Raw genomic sequence first — 25,188 nt, forward strand, 5'->3', positions numbered from 1 at the left:
AATCAAGCATTGGAACAGCCTACCCAGAGAGGTGGTGGATTCACCATCCCTGGAGGTTTTTAAGCAGAGATTGGATGTGGCCCTTAGTGCCATGATATAGTAATTGGAGTTGGATCAGGGGTTGGACTTGATGATCTTGGAGGTCTTTTCCAACCCAATCTATTCTATGATTCTATGATTCTATGAATTTACTTCAGCCTTAAATTATTTCTTTTTCACTGTCAAGCTGTAATTGGAAATGGTTCTTCCCAAGGAATAATCTCATTTTCCTTTCCCTTGAATCTGTACTTACCTTTTTTCCTGAAACTTCATATTGACTTCTTCCCCTCCCCCCTGCCCCATAACCTGATGTTTTGATGCCTGTAAAATATTTGTCGTTGTCAAACTGCTTTCCCTCTGTATTGTACCAGGTGCCATGGTCAAAATACATTGACAATACAAATACTAATATGGTTCATATCGCTTTAAAAGTCCTGTTTTGAATACTGCACTGAGATATTTATAAAGTACTACTTTCACATTTTACTACAAAAATTATCAAGATTGCTTATACCTCTGCACAGACCTTCTTACTGTCCATGCTTTAGTATAAAAAAAGTGATGCAGCTGAAGGTGGTTGCCTCTAAATGAGTCATTCTAATTATCTAAGTGGTAGAGTCGTAATGGATTTATGCTTTGCTAAGACTGTTGCAGATTACTAAATTTGGTGTCTGATTAAAAAATTAGAGTATCTAATGACTACAGTGCAGGTTAGGTGCAACAACATTGACTAATCTAAAATTCAAAATATTTGTTGTTGTATTATCCACCTACTACTAAATGTTACATGAAAGAACTGTAGAGTTGTAAAGTGTAGCTAAAGCTCTGTTTAAATCATCAAATTAACTGTCTTTATCAGGTTGGAGCTGAATTGTAAGACCCTTATTTTAGGATCCTTTTCAGACCAAGCTGGTAATTCCAAGCTTAATGGACATCTATGAATACTGTGTTGGATTTTTTTTTTCCTTCACTTAGAAGCAGAGATAAATGAGCAGTTCAGCACTGTGGATTTTGAACAAAGGTGGAATTATTTCATATCTTTTTGAAAGGGTGGGGGGTTTATTAGAGCATAGCTGGACATAAATTCTGTGAGCTAAGACACTTCTGCACTGAGCAGATACTTGTTTCCTCTGGACTAAAACCGTGTAACTTGGCCATCTACAAGACAGCACTAATTTGGTGGGACTCTTTGTTTTCTCTTCCTCCTGAACCTATTTGGACACCTGTTGGTTGAGAACGTAACTGATCAGTTTTGAAACCGCAGCATTGGTAGTGCTGGAGTGGGGCCATCAGTGGCCCTGTTCTGTTCCATCCTACCCCAATAAACAGTTAAAGAGCAACTACTTATCAGGTGAGGAGGAAACCTCTGCCAGCCATCAACAGCCTGTCTGGAATAATCCACATTCCAGTGCTTTTGTTTGTCCTTGGGCTTTTAAGTCTGTTCAGTATCCAGCGTAATGGTCCCTTTGGGGTCTCTTGTCATTAAAGGAAATAGCAATAATTATTCTTCTTATACCAAAATATGCTTCAATCCTTGTATTATGGATCATAGAAGTTACTAAATTCAGTGCACAGGAAATCTCTCTCTCACAAAACTTCATAATGAACTTTATCCTTCCACTAGACCAGGTTCCTCCAACCTGGCCTTGGACACTTCCAAGGATGGGGCAGTCACAACTTCTCTGGGCAACCTGTGTCAGGGCCTTACCACCCTCACAGGAGGGAATTATTTCCCAATATCCAATCTAACCCTGCCCTCTGTCAGTGTGAAGCCATTCTCCCTTGTCCTGTCACTTCAAGACCTTGTAAATAGCCTCTCTCCATCTTTCTTATGGGCTCCCTTCAGGCATTGGAAGGCCACAGTTAGGTCACCCAAAACTCTTCCCTTCTCCAGGCTGAACAATCTCAATTTTCTAACCATTTAAAAAAAATTATACTTCATGATATACTGAAAACAAAATAATTCACATGCAAGTAACAGCACATTTGTGTTCCCTTCCCTCTGGAAAATATGGCTGTAGCTTAAAGAGTTGATCTTGGGTTTAGGAGCTCTTTGAGGGGTATCCTTTCATCAAAAAGAAGTAGTATTGGTACTTGAGGAAAAAATGGTTTCTGCAGGGGACTGATAGCATGTTCCTGTAATCCTGAACATTGGGATAAAATCCCTTATCTTTAGCTGTGGAAAGGGCTCCTATCAGTGGCAGTCACACAAAGCCTGGATCCTGCAGGTTATGGCAGAGCAGAGAGCAGCACATCGCAGCTAAATTTGCCGAACAACCTGTGGCTGCTACAATTTTTAACAGTTCTTCTGATGTTAAGTTTAATATTTTGTATGTTTTCTTCTTACACTTCATGTTTTCCTGTGTGTTTTGTTGGGTCTGATAGCAAGTCAAGCCATCAGAAGTTTCTACAAGCTGTTTACCCATGTCACTTTGTTTCTGCAGGGGAACAAGCTGCCACTTGTTAGTTCAAAGTGTTGCTCTCTATGACAAAATGCTGGAAGGGCATTTGATCTGGCCACCTGTGTAACATTCGCCTTAGTAATTATCTTAATTGCTTCCCAACTGTATTACAATGTCTCATTCCAGCAAACAGGCTATCTTGATTAAAAGCTGGGTTGTTCAATATTGCACTAAACTATGTGGTTGCTCCCTTGATTTATTACTCACCCAGGTTAAAGCACACATCCTTGTTTTTAACTTGGAAATTTCTCTCACCCTGTGAGTCTGGTGGGTCTTCTCTAGATTTAGGAGTTGGTTTCCCTGTTTGGATTTGCTTTCTGCAGCCCTTTTGTTTTTGTATTTCTTCAAACACAGTGAATACTTGATTGGAAAGAGATTTTACACCTAAAGAAATGTCAAAATCATCATACTATAAAAATAAGAATAGAAAAACATTTTATTTTAATCCTTTAAAAGGCCTTTTCTTAAGAAGCAAAGCCAAGAATCTCTTTGCTCCATCTAGAAGTCATGAATGTAATACTCCTTTAAACTTTTTTTGCTTTGGGTCTTTTTTTTTTTTTTAACTTATTCCCTCCTCCTCTTCTTTTCTATCCTGCTTATTTTATTGGATATTTTTGTTATTTATAGCTATCCTAAGTAAAAGGGACTGTCATAAAATCATAAAAGCTTCCTATTTGTCCTTTAGCTTTTATTCTTAAAATAGCACATGGATCAATCTAAAAGATATTGGGGGTGAGGTGATAAAATTGTATTGGAAAAAAAATTGCTTTACTCAGTAGAAAAGCTAAATGATAACACTGACTGATACAAATTCCACAGAAATCATTTGGAATGTTGCCACATATCTTGGAAAGCAATTTAAGTTGTTGGGGTTTTTTTGTCAGTCATTGTACTGGAAAGCTGAGAAGTTCCTTTTTATCTTTCATGAAAGTCTCTCCTGGAGAACTCTTTTCCTTAATCTCCATAATACTGCATAGGAGCTTCATGCAAATTAGAAATGTGTAAAACTTAGAAAGGAAGAAATGGCTTTAAAATAATTCAGAGCTGATAGGCAAAAGGCACCTGTAGCTCCAGTTTCTGTCATGCATTTTGCTGTGTTCTGCTTGTTTTTGAAGATTAACCTGAGCTTGTTGATTTATGCTCCTTCACTGGCCAAGTGATTTCACAGAGAAGACATCAGTCACAAAGCTGTGTTCAGGCAGATCAAACATTAAGTTACAGGCTCTAAAAGATGGAGGGGAGATGCTTTCAAAACTGGAGCTCTCAGCATCCTATTAGTTGTTTTTTTTATTTACTGTATAAATTAAAAGTAACAAAAGATATAATGCCAAATAGAAAGTATTGTAAACTCCGACTTCTGCTTTTTTTTAGCTGGGTGGAGACTAGAACCCACCATACTGAAATTTTTTTTGAATGTATTTCCTCATAATTACAGATGCCTCATTGTATTTACTTTTTTTTTTATGTCTGTTTTATTTTACTCTGATGGGACACATGTAACTGGACAACTTCTAGTGCTCTGTAAAAAGGAAAATGACAATTCATGAGGTTTAGGGCTTTACATATATATTTAGGAAAAGGGGTGCAAACCCCCCTTCCCATTATTTTGCAGTGCGTGTTCTAAAACGGCCTCATTTTCACTGTGCTTAAACTAAATCTCTGTCCGAAAGCTGTGTACTCAGATAAAAAGGTGATACATGTCTGTGCATCTTGAGTATAACCCTTCTTTCTTAGAAGGAGATCTAACCTTTCTTTAAATAAATCTAAGTGAAAACATGCTCGAAGATGGATTAGTCTTTCTGCAGATTTCCTCCCCATTTCACAACCTTTTACCTGGTGACAGCTTTGCTCCTGTTCTTGTGAGGCAGCAAATAAAAGGTATGATCTTGATCACCTGGGACATATCTTTTGTAGTTTTCACAAATTGAAACCAAGTAATTCACCTTGTTCAAGAATGTATCCCTGTAGTCAGGATGCTAACCTTTTCTTCCCTTGTAGCTTATAAAAAATGTCATTATTAGCTCATTTATAACTCATTGCCAATTCTATCCGTGTTTATAAAGGGACAGTATCACTCCTCATGCCAACAAAAATTTGGATGCTCAGTGAGCGGCTGGTACCTGCTATTATAGAAATTTAGATGTCTAACTATAAATTAAAATTAGTGTCCATTTTCAATTATTTTTTTTAATGTGGATTAAAATATAAAACTTATTGTGTAGGCATCAGTTGTATCTGATTTCAGCATAATTAAAATGAAAAAGGTATATTAGCATACATTTGTATGTACCAGTATTTTGGAATGTATTCAAAAAACAATAAAAGTTAAAAGTTGCCATTTATTCCATAATAGGTTTTCTTAGCCTCCCTTAACCAAACAACTGCCTCAAACATTTGAAAGCCACAATCAAAAGAGATTAGTCTTCGGTGTTGATGGCCATGGCAGAAATACAGTTTACTGTGCTGATTGCAAATGATTTCCAGTTTACTGCCAGGCCATTCCTTTGTTTAGTTTGTGAGGAGACCTTATTTTTTATTTAATAAAAATATTAATCTTTCTCAGCACAAAAATTAATAAGCACCTCTTTGGCAACTAATAGCTGATACCAAATTTCAAGAGTACCAAAGTAATTTCCATGATTTAATTGATTAACCAGACAACTGCTTGGAAAGTTATTGAGTGTAACCTGCATGTACCTTCATTGGAATCTGCACCACAAAAATACCTGCTCCTTCCTTTAAAACCATTTCTACTGATAACAACTATTTTAACTAATAACATCTGTGTTGATCTGGTTATCTAAAGGTATCTAAGAAAAATAAAGCCACCTCCTGTCTCCCAGACATGGATTTTAAAGTTCATCAGACCTGTGTGCCACAAGGGGATGTTTTATTCTCAGATGCAAATTAAAGTATTAGTGTCAATTTTGGTCAAGCAAAACCAAAAATCTCTTATGCTGGTCCTTCTGCAGGGCAGGTGGTTGTGTTTAGTTTGTCCATCATCAGACATCAGTATGAGTGGAGAGTAACAGGTGATGTGAGTTGGGGAGCAGGAACTGGGCGGGAAAAATTTAAATTTCAGTAGAATAAGGAGAGACACAATGTAATATAAAGCTGCATTTAACACGAGTGTGCAATGTTGGTGTAACTTTACTTACTTGGGTCTGAGGTCTGTAGTTTTCCTGAGGAATCTGATGATATTGCACAAATCCCTGTTACATATGCTTTTGGCAGAGAAATGTTAGTTTGTATTCACCACTACCACCTTTTTGCCAGTGAAAAGAGCATTTTGCATCATTTTTATACCTGCCTCCTGGTTTCCTCATCCTCTTCTCACCCTGCACCTCTCTTTGCCCACAGCCCTGTCATTAGTTAACTCATTCATGGCAGTAAGTTAATTTTTGTCCCTGTAACAAACCTGTTTGTTTCAAATGGAGAAATAAACTCAACTTGTAGGAGAACACCTTCCAGGAGTGCTTTGGCTTAGCTCAGCTCTTCCCCCTCAGCTGAGAGTTTGGATCTTCCAGGACAGATCACCTGGCAACAAGTGTTGTTCCCGCTTATGCAGTCCCCAAATTTCCTTCTGCTGATCCTGCAAACTGCATCTCCAATTCCATAAAGGAAAAGCAGTGCTTGTTTGGGATTAGCCATACTGTGAGCTGTTGTCTCAGCCAGGAAAAAAAATACCTCTTTAATCTATAGCCAGGTGTTGGATTCTCACAAGGATACTCATTACTTGGTTCCTGGGAGAGAAGGGTCAGGTCAGGAGTATCTGATTGCCAGCAATTTCCTGGGAAACACGGGAGGCAGTCTGAGGACTGTGGGGTAGGAGCTGAGAAACACCATGTGGAACAAAGTGGTTTACCTATTTGTAATCCTCAGGGATTCTCCCAGAGGGTGATGTTGGCACTCTGTGGCACTGGCTATTTGAATTTTGTCCCACTATCTCCACAAGATACGAATACATTTTTGCTGAAAACTTCAAAGTAATTTAAAAAAAAAAAGAGAGAAATTTTAAGTATAAAATAAAGATGCTGTGTACTCCCTGCTTTATAGTTTACTTCATTACACCTCAACAAATATTAACTTCTCTAGTTAGGCATAAAATTCTGTTTTGGGAAGGGTATCATTAACTAAATGGCTCACTAGCAGCTCATTGTTCCTGCAGAAAAAGGATCAAAACATTTTATATGCAACCTTCTAATTCAAACAAGACTTTCAGAATTTTGATTAAGGTAAAAATTTCACTACTTCTTATTTTTTGTTTAAGAGGAGAAGAGAGAAAGCACTATATAAAAGCACTTAGTCGCCTTTCTGAAGTTGCCCTGTGGCCTGGGAGACAGGGAAGGAATATGTCTCACAGCACGAGTGATAAGATTTGGGCACATCCCTGAGAAGTGAGACACTGGCTCCTTGCATTACTGATCAGTGTGCGCTGAGGGGAATGTGAATGAAACAGAGGGCAAAATGTGTGTCTCTGTGTTACCTGGCAGGAAAACTCACTGCGGGATGGTGAGCAGTAGGAACACCTCAGGCAATCTAGGCAAAATCTCGTGGAAATGCTGTTTTTCCAAGCAGTTGCATGTTGTTAGCCACTGGATTTCCTTAGCTAAAAGATGCTCTGTTTGTAGCTTCCAGTGACTCCTGTATTCTGCAAGTGAAAGACTCACAGCATTTTTTGTTGGGATATTCAGGAACACTGCCTTTATATGGGAGAGAAAACAGTAAAAGTTGTACAATATGACAAGGATATTGGGGTAGTAGGAAATTTTCTTGGACAGTTTGTTTTTTAAAAATCCCATGAAACTCTCAAAACAGAATTTTTTGTAGATCATAGAATCACAGAATGGTTTGGATTGGAAGGAACGTAAAGCTTATCCAGTTCCACTTGTATCTGAAGGTGAATCCTCATCCTCAGCTCATTCCAACTCTGCTCCCAGATTCCAATGAGCATGAAGAGCACTCTGTTCATCACTGTTCTTTGGGAAGGTCTGTCCCTTGCGCACCCTTGGCTCTGACCAGGACAGATTGCAGGCTGCCTGAAGACTGAGTTCCATCATTTCCTCACTTCACAACAGCAAATCTGAGTCACAAGTCCTGGCGCTCTCCTGTTCCAAATCAAGGTGTGCTTAATAAACCTCCCTGTGGAACACTGCTGCTTCTTTGCATGGCTGCTCCCTGAAAAATGAGCCTTTGTGCAGGAGATTAAAAACATGTTGATGCTTGTCCTTCACTGTGAGCTGCTTGTAAATTATGCCCAACTTGATTTCAGTTCTGCTGAACAAAAAGGTCAACTCAAATATTGTCACCTACCTTGGTTTTTAAAATAAAAGAAAATTTTTTTAACTGATGTAAAATGCAGATGGACTTTTAGATTAAGTGGATTTTCGGTCATTTCACTGCGCTGTCATTTATTTTTTATATGATGTTCCCTGTTTGGTTTTTTTTTACTTTGCTTTTTCTGTCACCCCATGTTTAAAACTATCTCATTAACCAGTGAAATTTAGGAATGTGTTCTGCCAAGTGTTTGTAAGCTCTGAGGGTATTAACAAATCCCTAACCAAGCACAAGATGCCGTCAAGATACAGAAGTAAATTAAATACACATCCTCTCTCTGTGCCCAGGAGGGATAAACTCCAATTGTGCACTTAGCTTTAACTTTTCATCAAAATGGAGAACAGAGAAGTGTTTCTTTCTGGAAGTCCTAGTGTAGATTTCCAAGAAATGATTGAGTCTTATAGCTTTTAGGGAAATGTGAAAAATGCTTCTGCCCACCAAGGACTTCATAAAGATTTTTGGCACTTGTGACATGAATACATCTGTCTTTTTCCTGTGTTCAGAGATGGAGGCAGATTGTAAATGATGGAAATGTGATCTTCGATTTTGCACCTGCCTGTGCCTAAACTGATTATATATATATATATATATTTTTTTTTTTTTTTTTTTTTTTTTTTTTTTTTTTTTTTTTTTTTTTTTTTTTTTTTTTTTGAGAGAGAGAGAGAGGGAAATGAAAGGTTTTGCACAGCAAGCCATTACATCGAGCAGCTGACCTCAATTACTGTAGGCTGATGACATTGATTGCATCAGACCAAGGGTAAAATCATATCTCTGTCTTGGGTCCTTAACATCTCAGGGGACTTTCCTGCGGAACAGGGCAGGAATTAGAAGATTCCTACTGGAGAATTTTTAAGGGCTATGAGTGCTTTCGTGACACCCTTAAGATATTTGGATCAGGAGATTGATGTCAGTCATTTTCACAAAGCACAAAGAAATCCGTGGCAATCCGGGGTGGGGAAAGAGCGGGGGGAGGCAGGACTGTCCCAGCAGTTCAGCAGCTGCTCAGAGCCCTTGTTCTCGCAGCCCATGGCTTTACAGCCAGCAACGAGAGAGTCCTTTTTCCCACAGGCAGTCCCGAAGGCAGAATATCTCGCCCTGAGATGGGTCGGTCTTTCTCAGTCGTTCTTGGCGAGGTGTCTCCGTGGGGAATTAAACCCCAACACTTCCTCTCAGGAAAGAAAAGGAGGCGGCCAAACCGCCCCCCGCTCTGTCTGATCGGCCGACAAAACCAAAAACCCCCGAACAAAAGACTCCCCAGCTGTGTCCCCCGGCCTCCTCCCCGCCAGGGAACCTCCCCCTTCCCCCTCTCCCTTGCTGCCCAGTCGCTCCGTCCCCCACCCCCTCCGCGACTCCCCCCATCCCGGAAGAAACAGATCTCGGCCGGGGGGTGGAGGGGTGGGGGGTGGACGGGAAAAACGGGACACAAGGGGAAAAATTCCAGCGTCTCTTTTCAAACCTATGACTCCTACCATCTTTCTAGGCACGTGAACATCGAAAAGTTGTTTTAATGTCTGAGAACTTCCTGATTACCTTTGCACCATAGTTAAGTTTTGGTAGTCTGAGAAAAAAATAAGCGGAAAATCGTGTTACGCTGGGAACAAGCATCATTCCCACTGTATCCTGAGAGAAGGAGGGGCTTGTCCACCTCATAGAGTCATCGAATTATAGAATCACAGAATAACTAAGGCTGGAAAAGACCTCTAATGTCACCGAGTCCAAGACTTAACTCAGCACAGCCTCGTCCCTAATTACCAAATCCACACATTTTTGGAACACTTCCAGGGATGGTGATTCCATCAGTGCCTTAAAAAGCCTGTTTCAATGCTTGACAACCCTTTTTGTAAGGAAGTTGATCCTAATATCCAATCTAAACCTCCCCTGGAGCAACTTGAGGCTGTTTCCTCTTGTCTTGTTACATGGGAGAAGATCGCAACCTCTGTGCTGGACCTTCAAGAAAGTATTTGTTGTTAAGCTTTGGACAGCTCAGGAGAGGAGGTGATTTATTGCTTCCCTGCTTATCCCCCAGCACAGGATATCTTAGTATGGAAGAAATACAGCCATGCCATTGTAGGTACTTTTATGAGCATTGAAGGTATTTTTGTGTGCAGAGAAGGGCCAGTTGTGCTAATCTTCCTCTGTTTTTTGAAGTGACACAAACATTGAAGAGCTGTTCTGAGAATCCAGATAAGATGGCACTTGAAGGACATGTTTATATTTTATGACTAAAACACATTAAATAGTTTTGTAAAGCTCTAGGTTTCTAAGGTTGTATGTTTAGCCTACTGAGAATTTTCTCTGCATGAACAATATAAAGTTGCCTTAAAATAACCCCCTGGTAAATTCTTCCTGGGCAAGAGAGTGTCCTCCAGAAAGTCTTTGTTGAGCTGGAGTGAAAGGAATGGGCACAGGGAGATGTGCCTTAGTGTGGCAAGGGGAGAAAACACAGTTCCAGTCTTCTGGTGGGGGACAATGTATTAAATGCATAGTACAGATTGGGGATTTTGTAGCTCTTTTGTGAATTTGAAGTTGCCTTTTTTGTTTTTTGGTGCTCCCTGTTACTCAGGCTGGATCTGCGCTGCTGCTGTTCTCATCCAGAAATACACTGATATTTTAATTTGCATCTGGGAATAAATCATCCCCTTGTGGCACACAGGTCTGATGAACTTTAAAATCCATGTCTGGGAGACAGGAGGTGGCTTTATTTTTCTTAGATACCTTTGGATAACCAGATCAACACAGTTGTTATTAGTTAAAATAGTTGTTATCAGTAGAAATGATTTTAAAGGAGGGAGCAGGTATTTTTGTGGTGCAGATTCCAGTGAAGGCACATGGCATTTTCCTTTTTATACCATCAAAACAAGAGGCTCTGGAATGGTTGCTTTGTTACCCAACTGTGCAGGTTAACAGGAGTCCAGGGACTGGGAGCCCATTCTGGCATCCAGGAATGTCCTTCCCAAACTCTCATCAGCTTTTCCAAGGTTGGGAAAGGTTTATTTTATGAAATAAAACTTCACATTCTGGGGTAGGTATGGTGTGTTAGTGAGTTAAAAATGGATGTTTTACAGGATAATCATGTGTTTTTTTCCTGCTAATTCAGAGCTTGTGGGGAAGAAAAACAGACTGTAAGACTTTTTTATATAATTTAACTAAAAAATACAAAACTAGTATCTAGAGATTTTACTTGAGAAGAAGTGGTCAAGAAGGATTCCAGGTGTTTCTCAGGTAGTGACATAATTCATCTGCCTTTCAGGAAATACACTTTGAAAAGACTGTGTTCATGTCTAGCATGCAATTATCCTTTTTGCTTTGTTTTGTGCATTTCACCAGCAAACCACCCCAGAATAATACTCTGAATTCTCAATTGGCATCATTCATTATGGCTCCATTAACTTCCAGAGAGGCTGCTCTGGTACTCTGGCCAGATTGTTCGATTCTGAATATGTAATAAAAGTGTTACTCATCTGAGCAGCCATTATTCACATCAGCGTTTTGTGCCCAGTCCTGGATGTTTAAATGTGGTTTTTGTTGACCAACAGAGAGGGTGTTGTGCACCACAGGGAAGGCATGGGCAAAGATTAGATGCTTCTTTCTGTGTTTTTGAACTTTGTTCTGACATTTTTTAAAATGTCTTATTTGGAACTCTCTGTGATCTAATTTTTTTTTCTTTTTAGGTGTACAAGTCCAATAATGATTAATCCATTCCAATAAAAGAAAATGACAGGTTCTTAAATGTCTTTTTAGACAAGTGTTTTGATGGTTAGAAACAATACTAGTTAAAGGCAAAATTTCCAGCATTAGATAATACCAACATTGCTTTTACCAAGGATCAAGCTGTCAAAGATATCACTATTTAGGATAGCTGGAGTACTTCTAAGATGGAGCTTTTAGTTTGAGAAAATGTGATACCAGGATTACCTATTGTACATGTCTTTTTTTTTCTTGGAAAGAGTAAAAAAATCAAATTATACAGTATTTTCTGGTTATAGAACATTATTATGGCTTTCTGTCATCCCACACATCAGCTGCTTAACCCAGTGACCTTATTCTGCTTTTGCTGCAAGTGAGCTTAATTCTCTAGGCCTTTATAGCCTGAAACACCTTTTTTTTTCTCTTTGTTCTTCAGTGAATGTCATAAAATCATTCATACTTTCCAACATCTTCAGCAAATTTTTCTGGAAATAACCCACTAACGTTCTTTCTTTGAAGACATCCTATTTTATAGTATTTCACCACTGCAATTTAGTATGTAGTTTGTATCACAGTGATCATCCCTTGATATTTTTTTCCTGAAGCAACATGCCAAAGGAAAAACTCTTTTCAGACTAAATCAGTCTTTTGTGTTGTGGTGGGGAAAGGAGTGTGTGTTTATACTCTTTATATTTAAATCCCATTTTCTCTAAACTTTATTTAGTTACAGGGAGACTGTATTACTTTTTATAATCAAACAGTACCGTTATGGTAACTGTTGTTTTGAAGTGTCAGGAAATGTTTAAAATTTCCACAGGCCCTTATTAATTTAAATGAATTTTTGATGGTAAAGGGGCATGAGAATTGCCCAGTGTCATGAAATTGCAAAATACTTTAAATATAGATTAGCATTTTTTAATTCCAGATAGATATTTTGAGCTTGCATAAAATATTAAGGATGATAAATTATCCCTTTTATAGATATCCATCCTTTTTTAGAATCACTGCGTATTGATGGAGAGTAATTGCTTCAAGCTTTACCAGTCCAAGCTGTCTTCTACCCTTCAGTAATACCTCAGGCAGCTGCTGCCTGCAGAGGTTTAGTCTGAATATCAGTAAAGCTTAGTAGTAAGGCTCTTTATCATGAGAAAATAGCATGTTTCCTGGGCTTGAACCCAGTTTGGGTTCTGTGTTATGGAGTGCGTTTAAGTGATCAAAACTCTGTCATCCCCATTTTAATAAAGAATTTCGCTGTTGCCTCTTGGCCCTGGTGACTCGCCGGGACGTTGTCTGGGGAAGGAAACATGGAACATTAGCACAGCTTAGGGTGTGATCCTGTTTTTTCTTACTGAGGAGTGGAGTTTCAGCCATATGGAAAGACTATCCCAGAGTTAGTGGATCCCAGGGGAGCAAAGCCAGTTCTGTATAATGAATCTGACTGTGACATTCCCCATCATACCACAAAATTATTTCATACCATATCCTGGCTGTGCATCTCTGTCATCTTGATTAAGTTGGGACCATGGTCTTTTGCCATTCACCCTCACCACTGCTCTCTATCTCCCAGTTTGTCAATATCCAAGTATTTTGTACATGTTTTAATGGTGTAGGTTTTAACTTCTGAAGCTGAGCTTCTTTCTCACTGCAGCTTCAGCCTGACCAGAAGAGCCCTGCAGACGTGCAGGGACCTGGTGAGGAAAAGCAACACACATCAGACTGTAAACACAGGTCTGGGGTCCTGCCGCAAGTTTTACAATCCATCCACAATGAATAATAAATAAAGAATAAATATTATGCTGTTTAGGTGTCTCTGTAAGTGTTAAAAAGCATCTAAAGAGAAGTTAAACCAACTTCTTGATTCTGATTGATAATTTTTTATTCATTGTATATTAATGTCCTGCACATGATCAGATTTCACATTCGTTGCTCCGTAAGTGTTGTAATAAATATTAATGTGTTGCTGCTCTCAGAGTACTTACAGAGTTCTTTAAAATTCCTTAAGTATATTCCCAGAACCTCTTAGAGAAGCCAAAATTACCTGTAGCATTTTCCAAAGCAAAATTATCCCGTGATGTTGATTGAGATTGTTCCAGTGCATCTGCCATAAAAACATTAGTGTCATTTCTGACTGAGACACAGGCATCTTCTATGTTCATCACTTCTGAATCCATTATAAAGACCTTAATGGCAGCTGTATATAAAGACATGCCATAATGACATCTTAAACGCTGTCTTTAAATTCACAGCATGAAAAGCCTTTTAGGAACACTATGGAAAAAAACCCAACAAAACAGGTAGTTGACAGCAACTTGTGGATAATATTTGTGATATGTCTTTTATTTAGTGGAGGCTTTATATTAATTTCAAGATAAGTAAATGTGTCCAGAGAGATAATGGTGCAAATAAAACTTTGTTCCTAGCGAATGACATGTGAGACCTCAGGTCAGCTTCCTCATTTCACACCAAATGTAGGGAAATTCATGACAGAGTTTGGAACTGTATCAGCTGGTTATAGAAAATTAAAAAATATACAATAAAAATAAACGATCTAAACCATGTTAAATTTCAGGAACAGGGTAGAATTAGGTATATACGTACAAAAAGCAAAATATAAATGTTCCAAAAATCTCTTCTGCAGCAAGATTATTTGGAAAGGGCATGAGCTTCTTGTGGAAGAGTCTTTGAGAAGGAAAGGGTTTGGACTGGATTTTAACTCTGTCAAGGACCTTGTATAGTCACTTTCTGGGTGATGATCTGCTTTTACCAGTTAACCACGATATATTCAGTGTGTCTCTAAGTTTGCTAAAGGCAGGGAAAAGAAAGGAGAGTGGGCGGAAAAGGAGGCAGTACAAAATCTTACAGGCTTCATCCCAAATTTATGTTGATCATCACTGAAGCCCGGAGGATGCTGGAGCAAATCTTGGGTTTTCTGAGGTTGGCATACAAGGAACCAAAGTGTGGGTATTTATCAAGGTCAGTAGAATGAGGAACAGATCCCATGACCCCCCTCAGTACAGGGCAGGATTCTGTATGTTGGGTAACTTTGATCCTTAGGAAACTACTCGTAATATGGGATGCCAGAAGATTGTGGGATTGGGAAAACAATGGTCGAGCTTCACTCCTGCATCTGTAGATTCCAGAAGATTTTATCCATGTGTAGCTACCCACGTCTTTCCTGAATATCAGCAAGTGACAGATATTCCCTGAATGTAAGAATAATAAGAAATTAAATCACTCTTACTACAAAGCAGCCACCTGTAATGATGACTTTCAGTTACCGCTCCACAGACAGAAATAAAATTGGGGAACTAAAGGTAAAAGGAGACTTTCTGAGCAAGCATCCACTCTTGACTGTTTCTGATAATATTAGTGATGTACAAGCTGCTCCATTTCCCTTTTACTCATTTAGTGCTTTCTCAACTTTTGTCCTTTGACGGTGAACTTTTGAGGGATTATGTTCTGTGCTGTCATCAATTATGTATGTTCCCTTGTAAGGACAGTTTTAATGTAGCTGGTTGGTGTTCCAAGGTTAAAATTGTGTTGTTGATAAAGGACACAGGGCTTGTGTCACTGACTAGATTATTTCAAAACTGAAATCTGTCTTTTTCTCTCAAAGAAAGCAAACAGGACCGCATATTTATGTTGCTAGGTAAATAATATAAGCAGAAAAATAGCTTCTGATCAGAATGTAGTATTTCTTTCAAAGCTTTTGTGCTTCTTTACAAATATGTAGTGAAATATAGGCAAGCAAAATTCCTGTTTAAATAGGTTTATATTGGAGATTTTTTTCCACCTGAAATGTTTTCTCAGCCTAAAGTAGAAATATCTGTAATTCAAAAAAACCAGAATATAGAATATAATTCTAGATAGAGTTTACTAATTTATCCACCCTTGCTCCACCCTCCTGTCAGGGAGTTGCAGAGAGTGAGAACGTCCCCCCTGAGGCTCCTTTTCTGCAGGCTGAGCCCCCCCAGCTCCCTCAGTCACTCCTGGTGCTCCAGACCCTTCCCCAGCTCCGTTCCCTTCCCTGGACACGCTCCAGCCCCTCAATGTCTCTCTTGTCTGAGGGGCCCAGAACTGTCCCCAGCACTGGAGGTGTGGCCCCAGCAGTCCCAGCACAGGGCCAGGCACTGCCCTGGGCCTGTGACACCCCGTGGCTGGGACAGCGCAGGGGCCATTGGCCTCTTGCCCACCTGGGCACACCTGGGCTCAGAAAGTCAACAAAATTTTAAATAAAGTCAAAAGGTTTTATTGTCTGTATATCTTTTCAGTCGCCCTTATATATTTCTCCGACAGATACTGATTTTGAGTGAAGAAACTACCACAGGAGTAGCTATAGTTCCTACTCTGTGCTTGAGAGGTTTGATACTTGCTGTCTTAATTCAGTCTTTATTCAGAAGCCCTGTTTCCAAGTTCTCATAAGTAGATATTTTATTTTACCTCTACACTCCAAACAGCAGTCCTGTTGTCAACAGAGGTTATGAAATCCCCATCCCTGGAAGTGTCCAAGGCCAGGTTGGATGGGGCTTGGAGCAACCTCGGCTAGTGGAAGGTGTTCCTGTCTGTAGCGAGGAGTGGAATGAGATGATGTTCAATGTCCCTTCTGACCCAGATCATTCTGTGATTTTGTGATTCCATGACTACATAAAGGTTAACAAAATAATCACTTATCTGAAATTGGTAAGTAATGTTAATTATAGCTGCTGACTTTCTTATTTAGGGCTGACTTTCAAACATCAGGCTCCACACTCACACCATCAGGGGTTAGGTATAATAATGATAGAAATTGTGTGACATATAGGGTAACCTTAGACATGATCCTTGGAAACCCACCCCTGTTGGTGCCAGGGCCTGGATCAGCTGGGTGGGCTGAGCAACATCAGCTGAGACATCAGAAAAACTGACTAGAGCTAAAGTGATGGAATGAGGTTTATGTTTTACATGCCTGGTGAGAAATTACTTTGGGCTCTACCACCTGACATTGAACTGAAACATCACAGCCCAGAAATTTTGTCAAAAGTTTCATGTTTTCAGTTCCTCTGTCTGTGTATTTTGTTGTTGTGTTTACTTGACCTGCGTGCTGCTTCACATCTCCTGGGAATGCTGTCCAGGAGTCTCCTGCCTCCACCCTGGGTGGTTCAGATGATCCAAATGTGACATCCAGGGAGCCTAGAGAATGACTACAGCAAACAGTCACACCCGAGACAGTGAGCTCATCTAACCCTTTTTAGGTGCCTGAATTTGGATGTGCTAGTTTTCTAGATGATGGCACATCCAACCACGGTACACAAAAATTATCCTTAATACAGAGCTTCTAAAAGATTGGAAGGTCAAACGTGCAAAAAACACTTCTAAAACTGCATGCAATAAATCTGGAGTGGCAGTGGATCATTGGAAAGCTGGAGTTTGCTGTTGCTGAGCAGCCCAACTCATACACACACGAGTGACCAAGTAAAAACCACCTCAGCACCTGAGTTGCCAGCTTTGATGCTGCTCCACTCAAAGCACCTGTGGAAAATAAAGCACGGAAAACAACTTTAATGGTTAGGAGATTTTAGATACCGACATTGAAAATGTAAAATTTTACCTCTTTGTAATGGAGCTTCCACCTGACCTATGTCAGGACAGATTTGAGCACGTTCTGTTTGTGCTGTAGGGCAGGAACTAATTTTTAGGGGCTGTAGACACTATATATGTAATATGTGTATTTGTGCTGATCTTCAAGATTTTACTGATAAATCATAACCTTTAGCAATGTTTATGATGAGAGACCTTTTTAGAATTATGACATTACAAAAGTATTTTCATCAAAACACATTATTATGGATTATTGAAAATTAATATCTCATTTGATGAAGTGAATATGGTTCATTGAAATCTCCCTTATCAAGGTATTTTATAAAAGAAGGATTTCTATTACAGATCATGGCCTTGGTGATTAAAATTAATGAGCACCTTCACAGTCTGCAGACACATATAAAATGCATTCTTTTTTTACCTTGGTATTTTGATAGATGGAAAGATTTTTTCATGCTTCCTGACCAAACTTATTATTATTTGCTTGTCAAATTTACCTTAATATTTTTTGCCATTTAGTTTTAAGACAATATGAGATGGCAACAGATAAACATCTGAGTTATCTCCATTAAATAGTCATTGAGAAGGAAAATGCATGGCAAACAGATTTATATTATAACATGGTAAGTTTCCCTGCAGGTTTGAAGTAAGTTGATTTTCTGTGTGGTTTTTTTTGTTTGTTTTGTTTTGTTTTGTTTGTTTGTTTTGTTTGGTTTGGTTTGGTTTGGGTTTTTGTTTGGTTTTTGTTGGGGTTTTTTTTGTTTGTTTGTGGGGGTTTTTGTGTGTTTGTATGGTTTTGGGTTTTTTTTGGGGGGGTTGTTTGCTTGGGTTTTTTAAAATTTAATAAAGTATTGTCTTTAAAAATCTTTTAGAAAAACATGACATCAGGAAAAAATAGACTTTGCAAATAGAAAAGTCTGTGGTAATACAGCCTACAGGGTGAAATGTAAACTTCCGTACTGAACTGAATACAATTTATAAATTTTGTAGGGCTGGATCTAAACTTTTTGCTGGAGTTGTTTTAAAATGTGTCTTCATAAACACTTCCCATGGAGATATTCTTTATAAAAATAAATGTTAATAACTAGTTGACAGAGAATTTATAGAACCTCAGTCTCAACCGCCTTTCGGCCCCAGGGGATTACAGTACAATAAACCCCAATTCATACAAATGCTGAAATAGACAGTAGGCCAAAACAAAGGAAATGCAGAGGGGTTCTCACTGTTTTCCTAAAATTAAAATAGTGACATATTCCTGTTACTTTCACTACAGCAGATACACGAACTGTGAATGCCAGTGTTTAATTTGTGATCTCTGAGTGATCTAAATACATCTATTTCTTATGAAAAATGCCTGTGGCCAAAATCTATATACACAGAATAACTTTATTGTAGGTAGTTTTCTAAAGTGGTATTTCCTAAATTGCCTGTCAAGAGTGACTTAATCCCACTTTGCAAATACTGCTACACCAGTGAGAGGTGTTAATTTCCATACCCATTCATTTAGAAGGCTCTGCTGAGACTGTCAAAGAGATGCTAATTATTATCAGCCATGGTGATCCTTCAGGAATTAGGCTGGGATTGAGAAACCACATAATTGCAGAATTTACACTACAGTCAGGGATTAAAGTGATGAGTTCTGCTCCCTTTCTGTTTTGGGTTTTTTTTTTTCTTTCTCTAGTATCTTGGGGAACAATTGTCACAGGCAATCCTGGTGCTCTTCAGGTGATGGTTTTGTGACCACTTTGTCACCTTTTGGTCTAGTTTATCTTCTACTGGTGCTGATTTTAAGATAAATCATCAGCTTCATTAAAGACAGGCAGCAGAACTTGGAAGTCCAGTTGATTATCTCCGTGCAGCAACACAAAGTGCCTGGAGTTAGGCAGAATTCAGCTAAGAGATTCTGCTGAGAGAAATTTAGGGGACCTACGATAGCATTAATATCTGAAAATCTGAACAAATTTTCATACGTCCTAACTACTCTGACAAAAAAGCTAAGTTCTCATTCAGAAGAGAAAGTTGACAGAGTTTTGTGCTGCTGTTAATAAAATCTCCCAGACAGGAGGTAATTTTAAATAAAGGCTTCCCTTGAGGATAAATGCCTGTGTCCTTGGTAAATCTTTCCTTTTCCATTTCAATTACAAGCAAAGTTTGGATTTTTGTTTTTATAGGTGCACATTCTTTATTGTGAACAAAGCTGAATATGTTTCATTTAGTGGTATCTACTGAAAATGTGAATGTTCCTTGAATCCACTGGATCCTTTGTTATATCTTAAATATAGGATAGCAAGGTGAAGAGAAGGGAAGGTATGTCTGTTTACTATGGGTAAAATCTCATGAATTGTAATATGTTTTTCATGCCAGTGGTATATCTTTCATAATTTGGACATCGATGTATGTTCTGTCTTTGTGAAGCTGGGTCATTGATGCCAATCAAATTGCTCAAATTTGGAAATCTTCTACTCATTTTTTGCTTGCTTTACTCCCTCTATACATTTTTTATGGCAAAACTTTTAGTGCTGGTTTAAGTCCTTTATTGTTGTCCTGGGAGGAGATGGATCCTGTTTTCTCTGTGAGGACAGCATTGTCATTAATACTTAGACAAGTCAAAGCTGTAGAATTTTGATTGCGAGTGGTGATACACAGAGAATGAAGGTGCATAGGGTAATTTTTTTTTCTAAACTAAAAAGTGAATATAATATTTATATTATATATATTATATATATATATTTCTTTTTAAACAATTGACTTCTGTATATCAAAGTAAAGTAATGCAGAAATCTATTTTAAAATCTAACTGGACTGCCCATCTTCAACTAGTCTATAGAAGTTAAATGCCTGTAGTGTCAGAGATGGTGATGATGTATTACCAAATGCCTGGAGAATGAGTCCTGGCATTTTCCTATATTAAAGACATGTTGTGTCACCAACTATTGTAGGACTGTATTGATTTAATTTCATCATAAGTTTCCAAACCAACAATAGCTCTTTTTAGTTTTCAGTTATTTTCTAGAATATCCTATCTTATTTGAAAACTCCCTTACCCACCAAATAATATCACTCTTCAAAACAACAACAACAAAAAATACAGGAGGAATTTTTATTTAAAGTCTATAATCTTAGCACAAATAATTTAGTACTTGAGCTACAGTTCCCTTTCTTATTCTCTCCTCAATCTTGCTTCTTGCATTTTCTCACCTGCAGAAGGTATGTTATCTATTGGGAGTATTTTCTTTTCTTGATCAGTGCTTGTTTTATGTGGTTCAGCTGAGGGCTTTCATCAAGCAGTACTCTTGTCTGTATTAAAACTGCTACTATTCTTCTCAAAGGTGTAACAGTCATTCGTATTGCATTACATAATATAAAAGTAAGAAATTCTGTTTCCTGAGGCCTCAAGGAACCTTACTTCATTAAAATAGTGCTGAAATTTAGACAGAAAATATTTTCAGAATGAAAAACTAGGTTTGCATCTAAGACAGTTTCTCATTTTTCCCAATGATTTTGTGTTGAGCAATGAATAATATTTTGCTTAAGCTTTCTTTGGCCTTTAGACAAGTGCTATAAATTAATTCATTAATGGGAATAATTTCAGGGCAGCAGTACTGCGTGTGTGTTTAAAGTCTTATGGTGATGCTTCAAGTATATGCCTTCTTTTCATTAGTGGTTTTAACAGGGAGTTTGCTTAAAATAAATGAGAAATGAAACACAAAATGAAAAACCCCAAGCCTGTGGTGATCAACCGTCACTTCTGAGGCAGTCTGCTGCTGTTTGTAAGATTGCATTCTGGACTGTCTGAATGAGAAACCTTTTTTTTTTTTTTTTTTGGTGTTATTAAAAGAAAAATTCCTATTTAGAAAGAAGAGAAAAAAAATGTATTTTAAATTGTTTTTGTCCTGTGTCTAAACAACAGAACAATGCTGAGCATGAGGGCTATGATCACCACTGCATATTGCACAAGTCACAACAGAGACATTTTTTATCTAACACCAGCATTATGGAGGTTTTGTGTATGAGGCTAACCTTTGGATCTACTTCTTGGCCAAAGCAGAGGGTGTAGGAGGAGAACAACAAAAAGGATAAGAGCTGTTGGGTTCTTGACAATAAACTATTTTATATGCATTAATTATGAAGAGGCCAACTTTAGGCAGTGGTGTTGGAATATATAAAATAGTGTTTGTGCAAATGTTAGACGTACTAACTCCAACATGCTGCAGGTAAATAGTAACTATCATGAACGTATTTTAAACATTTAGCACTGGAAAAGTAAGCATATCTAGTTAAAGATTCATGTGGAGAATTGGGCTGTAGTTTAACCCTTTTCAGAATTTATTGTGGGAATGTGTCTCTTGTCTGTACTGCACTTTGAAACTTGTTAATTAAGCTTATGCTTTGGAAATTTGTCAGCTAATGCCTAATGTCACCCTACAAATATCTGTATGCCTGTAATGTAGTATAGTGCATGCTGGTAAATATTTAGTATTATTAAATGTTCAGGATGTTCTTCTTTGTAAGCAGTGGCTGCACTGGAGCCTCTGTTTAATTTAACAATGTTCTTGATCAGAAGCACATTTTTTTTTGAGAAACAGTGAAAATGCCACTTGTGGGTTGTATATTATCCTCCTGTTTCGCTTTGAGTAGATGTGAAAGGAATGAAGAAACAAGACTTATTATTTACTTTCTGTGAGAACCTTTTTTGTTGAAGCTCAAAATTATGGCATCTTTCATCCATGTCAAGATTAAACCTCTCTAAATTGCACAGAAAGTAATAATCAGGGAAGTTACCATAACAGCATCAGCCTCAGTCACCCCATTATTATTTAATGTATTTCAGTTGAAATTTGTGCTTTTCTGGGTATCATTGTCCTGAAAATTATAGTTAGTTAAGGATTTTATTTTTAAAACAGGCATACCAAATGAAAATATGCTACAGGATGTTGGTAGCTGGAGAAAAAATATCTGCATAACTTCTGAGTGCATTAATAGGGGCTTTTCAGGGGGATTTTAGCTTAAGGAAGGATCTAGTTTTCTTGAGATTTGAGCTTCAAGGAGGTAATCATCAAAGCAGAGAGGGCATTGTGTTTTAAGTGTGGATAATGCATATTTTATGAAATTACTTGGTAAGTTAAATATGAACCAGGTATGAAACCATAGTTTAGGAAAATGAACAGGGACAGAGCCTACTTTACTCAGCCTCAGCGAAAGAGTCAAGGAAAATCTAGACAGATTACCCAGTTCTTACTGTCCACTGACTACAAAGAGGTATCAGAGGAAGCATTTCTTTCCATTTCTTGCAGTGTTTCATATTTGAGTTTTTTTGGTCCTTTTTCCCTTTGGCAGCACCGGAGCGAAGGGATTCCTCCTTCCTGGGGAGCCCAGATGTTGCTGACACAGCTCCAAGAAGGAAGAGAAGACAAAGGGCTGCAAAACCTGCTGGGACAGGGCCTAAGGTGGCAGCTTATGAGGCAGAACAACCACCTGAAGAAAAGTAAGCAGTTTTTAAATGTATTTAAATGTTTTTATACTTAAAGATATCGTAGGTTGGTTGTGTTCCAAACCCAACTGGTCGTGGTTGGGGTTGGTGACCTCCAGAGGTCCCTTCCAACCTCATCACCCTGTGGTTCAGCCCTTGAAATTTCAGTGGAAATCAACTCACAGTACCGTGTTTAATAGACCAGAATGGATTTATTTTGAAAAATAAAATCATGAGGGAGAAAAAAATTTAAAAACATGAACATATCAGAATTTGTAGCACTTGTAGATATTTTTCTTCTTATGTCAATTTCAACTTCTGGAAGAATTTTCACATGGTCTGGGAGGTGGTTCACATGCTATTAACTCAGAGCTGCAATACGGTTAGTGGTATTTCTTTAAAACATATGGCAAATTATATTTGAAGATACTTATATTCCTATTTTGTCTGTTATATTCCATGGATAGCAAACTCTTTAAATAGACAGGGGCACAAGTATATTACAAAGACATTTCCCATGACTAGCAAAGATTTTTAATAATGAAAACCAAGAGAATTTTCTTTTATTATTATATTTTGATGTAGAAGGTTGTGGCTTGATGCCACCTGGGAATGTTTAAATTTACAGTCCTGCTTTATTAGTTGAAAAATTGCATTTTTTAGAATGGTGTAGAAAAATATCAGATTCTATTTTCTGTTATTTTACAATTGCAATGAAGAACGCCCTTTCCCCATGTTATCCATTTAATTTTGAAAATCTGCCTGTATTTGGCTGAAATTCAGTTTCACTTTTTTTTAGTATTGATTGCTGAAGCAAAACCTATGGAAGCAAATTATTACAGAGGAGTATAGAAAGTCCTTGGACTGAGTAATCAGTCATCTGTTTATTAATATCTGAGTCCTCTGTGTAGGGGAAAGACTAAGAAAATACTGATATTTTTCATTTAATTCCCTTAAGTAGGGCAAATTTTAGAAAAGAAAACAGAGCAACATTAAGTTTTTCCTACTGTACAGTCAAGTTCTCATATGATTGTGGAGCTAGTCAGAGCTGAACCTGAAGAGTGTCTTTTCTTCTGGGCTATAATATAATTAGTTATATTTTAAGGCTTGCCAAATGGAACATCCATTCTATCAGTCTCTATCCCCCTTTTTTCTCTTTGCACTATGTGGCAGTGGTTGTTCTTTGATTAACTAAGGAGATACAGAATCTCTGCATTCACCTGAAAAATTACAAAAGCCAAACTGTAACAATTTCCACTTTTCTGATTATTTTATCCTTGAGGGTTTTTGAGCTTCATCTTAAATCTTCTGCCAGGTGCTAATCAAGTTTTCAGTCAATTTGCTGGGCTAATAATTTTCGCTTCTCTCCAGCCTGTCAAAAGGAGGGAGATGTGGGATTAGCACCAGTTCACAAATATAGATGTTCCTTTTTTTATGAAGTTTCTCCACTAATTTGTGCTGACGGAATGCCAGATCCTATGTGGTGCAAAAAGGCTTTATCTTAAGCTGACAGGATGTTGGGGTCCTGCCCAAAAATGTTTTCCAGTATTGTGTCACTGAGCAAAAAAATAAAATTCCTAATTCCAAGCAAACCACCCCAGACTGCTAGGGCGGCAGGGAGGCAAGGGGGGAATTTAACCTCGGAATTCCTTCACCTCTGGAAGGGCTCCATCCCAAACATGGGAGATGTGCAGCCCTTGGAAGCGTGTCATGGTTTTTCTGCTTGGCAGGAAGATCAAATGACAGATTGTGATCACGTTTGCAAATGCACAGATGAGCCCTTCTGAACTCTCCTGCATAGACCTGCAGAAGGAGTTGATTCTTTAGTGTAAATACTAATGTAAATGGTTTATGGATAAGATGCAGTTGCACAAAACCATATCCAACAGTCCTTGCTTTAGCAAATACAGCTTATTTAGAATTATTTTTGAAATTTTGGTGATCATTTCATGTTCACCAAGGCTGTCACAAACCAAACATCAGGAATCTAACGCTGCCTTTATGTTATTGCATCATAACTTGACTAATAAAAGATTTTAAGTCAAAAGTAAAAAATATCTCTTCACCAAAGGAATCATACAAGTTTTTCTTTTCTCCTTGCCTTTCAGATTGGTTTTTGAAAACAGTTTTTCAGCAGTCATTGTTACCACATAGAAATTATGTCCTTAACTTCTACATATTTCTTGTAAGATTTTAAAGTATGCAAAGAAAGTAGCATTTATCTTGAAATAAAGAGCATCTAAAGTAAATACTGAGTCATGAAAACTGAAAGGGTTCTATTTCTGCAAATATTTAAGATTTATCGATGTTGAACCTAGTTATGTGGCAATTCTCTAGTCCTTTGGAATGAAAATATATTCTTAGATATGACCAAGAACATTCAGAAGAATGCAAATAAAGATCTGTTTGACATAGAAATTAGAGCAAAAGGAGGGCTACCTTTCTCATGTATTGTGTGTGGGTGTGGTGGCAGGAAGGGCAGCTGAATTGTGTTTATAGGCATAGACATATAGCATTACACTGGCAATTTATTCAAGGGCTAAATCAACATTTTTAATGAAACTTGGCAGTGTGCTTTGGATAATATTACGCTTAGTGAAAGTAGCCATGAGATCA

General features: G+C 38.1%; 1 protein-coding gene across 7 annotated transcripts in view; it reads left to right on the forward strand.

Annotated features, from left to right (window-relative positions):
- The window catches only part of XRCC4 (X-ray repair cross complementing 4), a 148,549-nt gene that overhangs the window by 69,432 nt on the left and 53,929 nt on the right, over positions 1–25,188 (forward strand). For 6 of the 7 annotated variants that reach the window (XM_027881200.1, XM_027881209.1, XM_027881223.1 and 3 more), the window contains one exon: positions 22,440–22,587. The exons of the other annotated variant lie outside the window; for it this stretch is intronic. In XM_027881200.1, coding sequence (XP_027737001.1) covers positions 22,440–22,587 — 148 coding nt within the window. The remainder of the gene's footprint in view (positions 1–22,439; positions 22,588–25,188) is intronic. 7 annotated transcript variants of the gene reach the window in all.

The sequence above is a fragment of the Empidonax traillii genome, unplaced genomic scaffold (genome assembly GCF_003031625.1).
Source record: "Empidonax traillii isolate 1590-97213 ecotype Southwest subspecies unplaced genomic scaffold, ASM303162v1 scaffold6:size4315531, whole genome shotgun sequence".
In the NCBI taxonomy this organism is placed as follows: domain Eukaryota; kingdom Metazoa; phylum Chordata; class Aves; order Passeriformes; family Tyrannidae; genus Empidonax; species Empidonax traillii.